Consider the following 9,637-nt stretch of genomic DNA (forward strand, 5'->3'; position numbering starts at 1 on the left):
CGATATCACTCGCTTAAGATATCAAAATTCTTGGAATCTTAGAACTTTCAAATTCAAATTGCAATATTGAACTCAAAAACCCCAAGCACAACTGTGTAAATTATGATTTTTCTTTCATTTAGCAGCACTATGATTAATAATATAGAGTGAACCTACAGAAAACAAGAGTAAAGACAACAGCAGCTTTCAAGGGTGTGTCCAAAGACTTAACCTAAATCAGGCTCAAGTTTGCTAAATCAGGCTCAAGTTTGATGCTCGACAACCTGAAGTTGACCCGTAGTCATACGATATTATCCAAGACCCATCTGCAAGAGGAAGAAGGAAGTGCGTGTTTTTCATTTTTGTTTTCTGTCTAATGCTTCACTGTGAACATAAGGATACTCTGCTGGACCAGACCACAAACCCCAAAGCAAAAGTAGGTGAAGACTTAGAAGCAAGATGGAGGAGTACATATTAGAGGGATAGACATTCCAACAAAACTCTATCCCTGCAAACATAAGCAAACTGCAAAAGAAAGAAACCAAAAACAACAAAATAAAAACCAGATACCGTAATAATGTGCTCAAATTAATTCGGACGAGAAAGATGAGGTATTCAGCAAGGTACCGTAATAAAGTAGGGAACGACGTCCTCCACAACAGATATGGAATCGAAAAGAAGTACCTGCAGCATAATGGAATCTGACGTTTAGAGCCAATACCACACTACTTCAGGTCTGATGAGTTATATGATCATGATAACTAGATATTATACGGATGAAATTTTGGAGTTTGGACAACATTGCTTGAGGATAATACGGTGTGTTCGTGAGAGTATGAGATAATCTAATAGAAAAAATCCTGAACAAGTAATGTCTAAAAGCTTAGTCATGGATCGTGCCCAAACAGAGAAATTAGAATATGAGATGTAGCCATCAAAAAGTGGTTTGATATGATTCATCCTTTTCCATTAATTGCTAAGAACTGGAGCTACTTGAGCTTACCATGAGTAGAACTGATAATGCAATGATCTAGCACACAAAATACCGATGAAATTCCCAACAAACATTGTTGTTACAACATCTGAGCCAAAGAAATCGATCAGAGAAAATGAAGAGAAGGGTATTAGACACCAAAAAAAGATTATATGAAATTTATAAGACAAATCATCATATTACAATTTACATCAAATATCGTTTTACTGCCAACTTACGTTCTTCCATGAGTAACTTGATCGATGGCTTGTAGTTCTTAGACGTCGGCTTGGGAAAGGAACTGACAAGAGCCAATCTATGTTTGATGGAGAGAAATTGTGAATGGATGAAATTGAAAAGCCCACCTTCATGCCTGGAAGAAAGTGAACAATATCAAATATTACCGGTGCTGCACATAATCCAGAAGATAAACTAGTGTAGTCAATAAGACTCATAACCCACCGAACGGCCAACTGATATATTGACAACATTTACCGACCAATAAAATATGCGAATAACTCAACTAGCATAAAGTATGTCTTAAAGATCAGCACATTTGTGATACAAATTCTCTCTCTACTAAAAAAGATAAATATATATATAAACCTAAAGAGAAAAAACAAAAAAGAGGGATATTTTTGCCTTTGCAATTAGACATCAAATTTCCAAAAACGAGATTCTCATAAAATTCATGACCAGTGTTTCCTCAGAAAATCTTCCCCTCCTATCAGTCTCATAATAGAATATTATCAGCTTAGTAACATCAGTCTCTACTTTACTGTCAGTTAGTTAAAGGTAAAGCACTCACTTGCACCACTTGTAATGAGCAAAAACTGCCAACAATATCAGATGAGTAATCAGCAACAAAGCAGCAAACTGCTTCGACACAAATATTGGTTCAGGGACGAACTTGAAGTTAACGGACCTGATACACCAAAGCACAAGCACTTTGAATTGAAGAAACAAAATTACAAAAGAAGACAATACAATAAGAGAAGTTTCTCTTAAATCAACTATATTGTACCATTTAGAAAATAGCTAATAAATACAGGTATAAGATGTTCTTCGAAATTAGCAGGGCTTTGAAGTACAGTTAGATGTACCAAAAGTGGATGAAGACACGCCCAAGATTAAAAGCTCTTGATACGTATGCAAATGGATGTGAAACTATAAAAGGAAGTGCCAAAAGAATCTGCAAAACCAATGAACAAACAAGTGTAAATAGATGACAAAGCATCCTCAATGATGGAAATAGTGATTTAAAAAATAAAACTCGCCCCTTATAGAAATACAAACTCTGTACATCAAGCTAGTAGCAACTCATGGCAAACATGAGAGCACTATAAAACAAATTTGAAGGTGAAACTAATAATAATAAATGTCGAGAAATGTCATAAACAAGTCCAAGATTAAGATCCCTTTTAACCCAGAAGACAGTCAGCTGCTGACATTTAAAATTAAAATAGGAAACAAAGCACCTGCACAAGAGCAGCCCCAGCTAAAGCTGTTATCACTCCACCGATATCTAAAGCCTGTCACGTAGATTGAAGTATCTTAACAATTAACAAATAATTCGAACAAGAATAAATTTGGAAATTAAGGTAAGAAACCATAAAATGATAACAAAAACTACCTTTAACATCAGAAGTAATAAAGGTGGAGCATACAAAAGAATGTTCATCTTTATAGAAACCGCAAAACTGCATAAATAGATAATTAAACAGTTAAAATCAGTAACATAAAAATTAAAAGGATACAACGTAGATATTGATACCTGAAGATGATTAATCCAAGGTTCCACCTTCGTAAAAGAACTAAGGCCAATGCAGCATGAAGAAGAGTCATGGCAAAGCAATCATTGAATAGACGGAGCATAAAGATGGAGTGCACTCGTTTGGAGAGGGAGAGTAAGCAAAAAGACCAGAACGGAAGCTGGGAGACAGTCAATTTGAAAGGATTTGAAAATATTAAAAAAAATAGCAAAGACATTCTACATCTCCAATCCAAACAAGCAGGCCAAGATGAAGAGGGAGTAAAGATTCCAATGACAAGGCAAAGGCCAGTGTTGAATGATTTTACGAAAACCCACTTTTTCTTTTATATCTGTGAGACTCAAGATTAGCTTACGCGCACCTCGACTAATCTCACGAGACAGCCCGCCTGACCCTACAACATTTGGGTGTCAAGGAAAGGAAACTCGTAGAAAATTAATTCCTAGGTATGTGGCCACCATGGATTGAACCCATGACCTCTTAGTTAGTTATTGAGACTATATCTCCCTTTTTACCACTAGACCAACCCATGATGGCTTACAAAAATCCAGTTTTAACCACAAAGCACAAGGAAGAATGTCTTTTGTCAACATCCGAATAAGTGCAAAGAAGAAACGTATAATAAAGCTCATACTAAGTACTTGACAAGAAACCATAAAATACATGCTAAAGCGATCAATGAAGCAAGACCATGTAGGAAATTGGCATGGAACAACTTCAAATAGATTAAACTACTCGTTTGCCATCTAAAATTACTACTTGGACATATACTACTACTTTCTTCTCATAATTAGTGTTAGCCAAAGATAAGGTCGAGGCTGTAACAAATCATGTGTTGCCCACTAAGTTGTACTAAGGCACGTAGTTTATATTCTGCAGCAAAAAAGAAGTAGAACAAGAAAAAGAAGGGAAGATAAATGCTTACCGCATCGGTCTTTGCATAGATGAATAAGACAATTCCCAGATTTATAATGTACAAGGCACCGAAAAGAATCTGCTTTAATAGAAGATTATTACAACCTGGAACAAAAACAATATTCTCCGAGTACATATGGCACAAGTGAAGGAAACCCACTTTTTTTTTATATCCGTGAAGATGCTGAGATTTGAGAGCAACCTCTCCAGCAAATAAAAGGTGAAACAACTTAAAAAGATTATTGCATTTTTTTAGAACAAAAAGTAGCGAAGAAATGTTTGAAATACTTTCTATAAAATGTCTGTTGTATCTGCATTGCCAACATATCGACCAAGTTATTAAAAGACCGTTTTGGTTTATAATAATATCAATTGAGCACCTAGTTCATTAATGGATACATTAGAATATATGTATCCTATATTTAATATTCTAATGGATAAAGTAATTTTTTAAACGAATAAGGAAAAATTTCAACTAGAACATGAGATTTTAGATGGCCAATATGAATAAATGTATGTCTTCGTTCTAGTGTTTTATCTTGCCTATGACTACAGTTGTACATTGGAAAATGGCAGTAATACTCTTGGATGATAACCTCGACTTATCCCTCTCTGCATGTGAGAGAGTATGGTAATTTTTTACATAGTATCATTAATTTTCCCAATTCATAAACTATAGTTCTTACAAACAACTTTGAAAAGAAACTAAATATCAGTTTCTCTTTCCCCAAATGTAAATGACAGTTCCATGATCTATATAAGTGCAAACTATTACCTGTGCTGGATATACCTCTCCTCCAGTGACATACTGTATAGCAGAATAAATATACAAAAACCCAGCTGGATAAACTAGAGGTCCAGTGTCTCCTTGCAAATTGCTGTAATCCCTCTCCCCTCCCAAAAATCCACTTACCTGCTTGAAAATAATACCATGATGAAAAACCCATTAAACCCTCCCAGGGAGGGGTAAAGCTATATTGAAACTAATGGTACAAGATCAAACGAACAGCCACTAATGTCCAAGAAATCCTTGACTTGCAGCAAAATGATGGCATAATTCCCAAACACTTAATTTGTAACTTCAACATCTTTTGCTATAATCACAATCAGTAATTTCATAATTCTTGCTAACTATCTCGGGAATTGGGGTCGATCAAAATATCTACTACAAGTAAGACGACTTACTTGTGACATGTAAGCGTCCCAATCAATTTTAGTATCTGGAACCAAACAATCAATGGCGTCAAAAGGGCATATCGAAAATTCATTTTAAAGAACAGAAATGAGAAGGAATTTAATCTCACAGGGGACAAATGCGATGATAAGGGCGACAAGGATGGCATCAGCCAGTAACAAAAATAACGAAAATGCAAGCTTTGGATTTCGACAATATTTGTAGCTGGAAATCGCTAATTTCCTCGGAGGTTTCGCCGATTTGGTAGCCATGGCGCTCCCCGTCGTCCAAAGCCCTCCGTCCACTGACCTGGGATTCCGTTGACAGAGACGGCGCTGGTCCGAGAAGCAGGCCGATGGAAATTGCCATTTTTGGATTGGGCTGCAAATTGGGCTTTTTACCCAATGTGGGTTTTAAATCTAAATCGCATTTGTTTTGAGCCGTAACCCTAATTCTTCAACTACTTTATGACGATAATTTTGATCCATTCTCAAATGAAAGTGAAAACAAAAATAAAATAAATGTTTTAACTATAAATTTAATCCCTATTCTTTATAAAAAGTTAAAAGAATTTTCTTTCCACCGTTTTCAAAGTTAGAATAAAGTTGTTATGATCAAATAAAAATTCGTAATTAATTTGATAAAATTTTGAAAATTTAAATTATAAATTATTAAATTCAAATTTACTCAAACTCCTAATTTTAATTTATTAATTAAAATGCTAAATAGTCGTTGTGTAGTTATTTGAATAATTAGTAAAATATCAATTGGATATTTTTGTAATAGTTTATTCTATTTAATTAATTCTATTAAAATTTACTCTAAAATAAAAACAGAAAAGAAATCAAATGTAATGTTATAAACACCACTGAATAGTATGAAATTTATCATAATCCATAAATAATGATTTAGTGCTCTAAATGGGACTTACAATTTTATCGATTAGACTATAATCACGTTGACATTTTTAATTTAGTGTTTTGTATTTTATACGTTTAAGGTTGATTTTTATTTATTCGAGCTATACATAACTTTTAAATTTGTATTTAAATATTAAAAATTAAAATCGAGTAATATGATAAAATTGACATGATCGAATTAGATAAATAATATAATTTTTTTAATAAAAAGTAAACCTTTTCTATATGTATTTCCCTTTACTACATAAATATAAAAAAGTGTCAAATATAGAGTTATCAACATACAACATTTGTCAAATCCAAAGATTAAGACACCTATATTTCACGTCATAAAATATATATTGATGTAGATGATATTGATGTAAATAGGAAGACTATTTAAATTAATAATCAAAGTCTCTCAAACTAAGTTATAGGTCTTATATGTATTAATTTTCGTGTTGAAAACAATGAATTATAATTTGATATGTTTTAGATGTACCTATAAAAGATTTTTTTGTCTTTCATAATATTATTACTGTTACTTATAATAATTTTCAACTCAATTCCTTGAAAATAACTGCAACAAAACATCCACTATAATCAAATAAACATAGTTCGACAAACGGTTAATTATCAAATTAACACAGAATTATGTCAATTCACGTGTCAAAAAAAAGAATTAAAAAAAGGAAGGAAGAGTGTGAAGATTTGAAGTACATCCTTTTAAGATATCTTAGCCCCTAAGTTAAGGTAGGGTGTCCAAAGTGTAGATAAACATTGGAATAGCGGTCCATGACAGTCCAAAAAAAGAATAGACTAATGATCAATCAAATATTATCTTCATACTAATCTAGCAACTTTATTTTATGTGATAGACACATGTTGCTACCAAAATTATTTATGATGCCTTTTATATTAAATCTTATATATGATAGACACATGTTTCTACCCAAATATATAAATAAAATGTTTGGTTTTTGGATCTCAATTCTTTGTTTAATTTTATTCTATAAACCATCGATTGCTCACCAGAGTACTTGTTTTGAGGTTGGGATTGAATGTGTTCACCATCCTAAGCTTTATTTTATTTAGACAAAAGTATAGGAAGCCTTTAACTCTTTTCGTTTTGAAGTAAATAATATTTAAACTCATAACACACTTTCGGGATGACATTATAAGTCAATAACTCGACCTCAAGATAATTAATAAAAAGAAAAGACATTGTTTCTAAGTGATTCCAAATGCATTTTTAATTTAATCACAATAATAATTTTTTAAATACATTTTTTTTTTCATAATTCTAATTTTTTTAATTTTTTATTTTGTTATATTTTCTCTAGATGAAAATTGATGATCTATGCGACCCAGTATAAGTTAAATATATAGCTAATATAGTAGAAATTATAAATATATCGTATATATCATGGTTCATTTTTAGTTTCATATATTTTTCGTTTTTTTTTTAGCTAAATTAACTACAAAACTTAAAATAATCTTTTAAACTTACAAATTACAAATTTGGAAACAATCTAGCAGCTAATTTGATTAAAATTCAATATTTATAATCACTTTTATTCCTCACAACAATTGTGTACGTTTGAGATGTTAATTTTCATATGTAACAGTTCAATTCTCAAGATCACTATAAAATTTAAGGATATAGTTTATATATTTCAAAGAAAGTTTGAAGATCAAATTCTTTACTATTAAAAAATTTTGAGAGACTAATTGTTACTAAGATGTTTTTTTATAATCCAATCTTGATTTCTCAAGGTTTAACATATATTAAATTCAATCATACAACTTCAAAAACATACTCACGTATTATTTTTTGTTGCATGAAATATATTGTTTTTGTTTACATAATTTCAACAACCAGAAATTAACTAGGAATGTTGGATCTATTTGATTTAATTTTTTAAATGTTATTTTAAATCAAGTGGTTTAAAAACTACTCAAAATAAATTAATTTTTTTAAAAAATATATATATCAAAGTTTTATAAAAAGCTTAAATAAAATGGAACATATTTTTTTACCAATTCATTTCCCTTCAAAAAAATTACTTTTCTAAGGAATAAATTTCAAATTTATTAAGAGTATATTAAAAAAAATAAAAAATACAAGAACTTACAAGAAAATAATATTTTAAGTTTTAAATATGTAATATAAATTTTGACATTTTGTCCACCTTCCTATCTTCTTCTCCGTCCACGTGTCCCCCTTTTCCATTTCTCCATCTCTTTAAATCCCCTCTCCCCTACAAATCTCCACCCAAAATATGGCTTCCACCGATCTTAAACACCGAAAAACCGATGACTCCACCCCCACTTCCACCGTCACCGCCGACGTCAACGACGGTACCAAAAAAGCAAGGAACAAAGTCATAGCCAAACGAGGCCTAAGATCTCTAGCTCTTGCTATCTCCATCCCTGTTTCCCTCACTCTCCTTTTCATCTTCCTATTCTCCAACTCCAAAAACTACTACCCGGCCTCCGCCGGGAGACCTTTCTGGGTTCCGTCGACAAAGGTCGTAAACTGGGGGTCTTTGACTTCTAGCTTGTTAATGGGCGTCGCGGCGTGGCTGGTCTGGGCCGAGGGCGGATTCCACTCCAGGCCCAACGCCCTATACCTTTATGGTTTGTATTTAGTGTTGTCTCTGGCGTGGTATGCCCTCGTGTTTGGTGCTGGAGCGCGACGGCTTAGTTCTTTGGCATGTTTGGGAAAGACAGCAGCGTTGGTCGGGTGCGACAGGTTGTTTCGAGGAGTGAACCCGATTGCGGCGGATTTGGTTAAACCTTGTTTGGTTTGGTCTGTTTTGCTTACGGTTGTGAATCTCACTATGGCTTCTCTTTGAGGTTTAAAAATAATATAACATGGTCATGTTGTCTCTTCGTGTAGCTTTGTTTGAAACTTTTGTTGGCCTTTTTTTCTTCTTCTTTTCGATTCACTTGTGAATTAGATTATGTGGGCTTAGACTCTAACTAGATTAGAATGTGCTGCTTAGCTATAAATGTTATGTTTAAAGATTGGATTGTGCTGTGTTAATTAGTTTAAATTAGTTCAGAAATTTGGATCACTAAATTAAACTTCCAGTTTGAGTTTTCAACTTTGGAAGTTTAGAAGTGTGAAAAAAATCTGAAAAATAAGAAAGTTTTCTACTTTCTACTAAAACTTCAATAAAATGGAATATGTAAAAACTATTATGTCAATTTGGTTATTTGAGACATATACGAATATAAAAAAAATCGGCTCTGTTAGCATCATTCCTAAATTAATCGATGGATGATTCCATTGTTTGTATAGTCGAAAATGATAATCACAAGGTGGTTTTTTCACTTGAAGAGAGAGATTGAAGCAAAACAAAATAGAGGGATCAACAAAAAAATCATAATGTTTTCTTTAATTAGCTCAAACGCATCTTAGCATATATATATTCAAAAGTTTCGTTTATAAAATCTAATATTTAATGTGTGAATGTATGAACACTTCTTTTTAACATAGGAGACTTCAATAATCTATGAAGTACCAACACTTTAGTGTCACACATCAATTTTCTTTTAGATAAACTCATAAGTTTATAGCTATTTTCTTTTAAATTTCTATGACCTATAAACTCTTATAGGTTATCGGTACACCAACATGGTCTCATATCGATAGATTTTTATCGGTGTATTAATCTAGTCGTTTATATTGACCGACGTTGGTGTGGAGTCGTTTGTAATAGACTTGTTTCAGTTACGTGTTTTATCTATCGTCTTATTCAAACTATCTTGATTCTTCTTCTGGGAGTTCAAATCTTATGAGATATATGCTTGTGTCTCACATTCTTTTTGAGTTTAAGTTCTTCTTGAGTTTAAATCTATTCACATCGAGATATATGTCTCTCTTCTACAAACTTCATATCTAAAGTTCAAACTAACA

General features: G+C 32.5%; 1 protein-coding gene across 1 annotated transcript; it reads right to left on the reverse strand.

The window, feature by feature from the left end:
* Window positions 1-92: 92 nt before the first annotated feature.
* Window positions 93-5,164, reverse strand: LOC103492832 (dol-P-Man:Man(5)GlcNAc(2)-PP-Dol alpha-1,3-mannosyltransferase). The gene is made up of 13 exons (XM_008453379.3): window positions 4,944-5,164; window positions 4,825-4,859; window positions 4,415-4,552; window positions 3,650-3,718; window positions 2,727-2,884; window positions 2,586-2,652; window positions 2,431-2,484; window positions 2,056-2,144; window positions 1,761-1,877; window positions 1,192-1,325; window positions 983-1,061; window positions 607-663; window positions 93-504 (listed from the first exon to the last, which is right to left on the reverse strand). Exons 1-13 carry the CDS (start codon window positions 5,083-5,085, stop codon window positions 336-338), a joined length of 1,308 nt encoding a protein of 435 aa, XP_008451601.1. The 5' UTR covers window positions 5,086-5,164; the 3' UTR covers window positions 93-335.
* Window positions 5,165-9,637: the final 4,473 nt, after the last annotated feature.

The sequence above is a fragment of the Cucumis melo genome, chromosome 1 (genome assembly GCF_025177605.1).
Source record: "Cucumis melo cultivar AY chromosome 1, USDA_Cmelo_AY_1.0, whole genome shotgun sequence".
Classification (NCBI taxonomy): Eukaryota; Viridiplantae; Streptophyta; class Magnoliopsida; order Cucurbitales; family Cucurbitaceae; genus Cucumis; species Cucumis melo.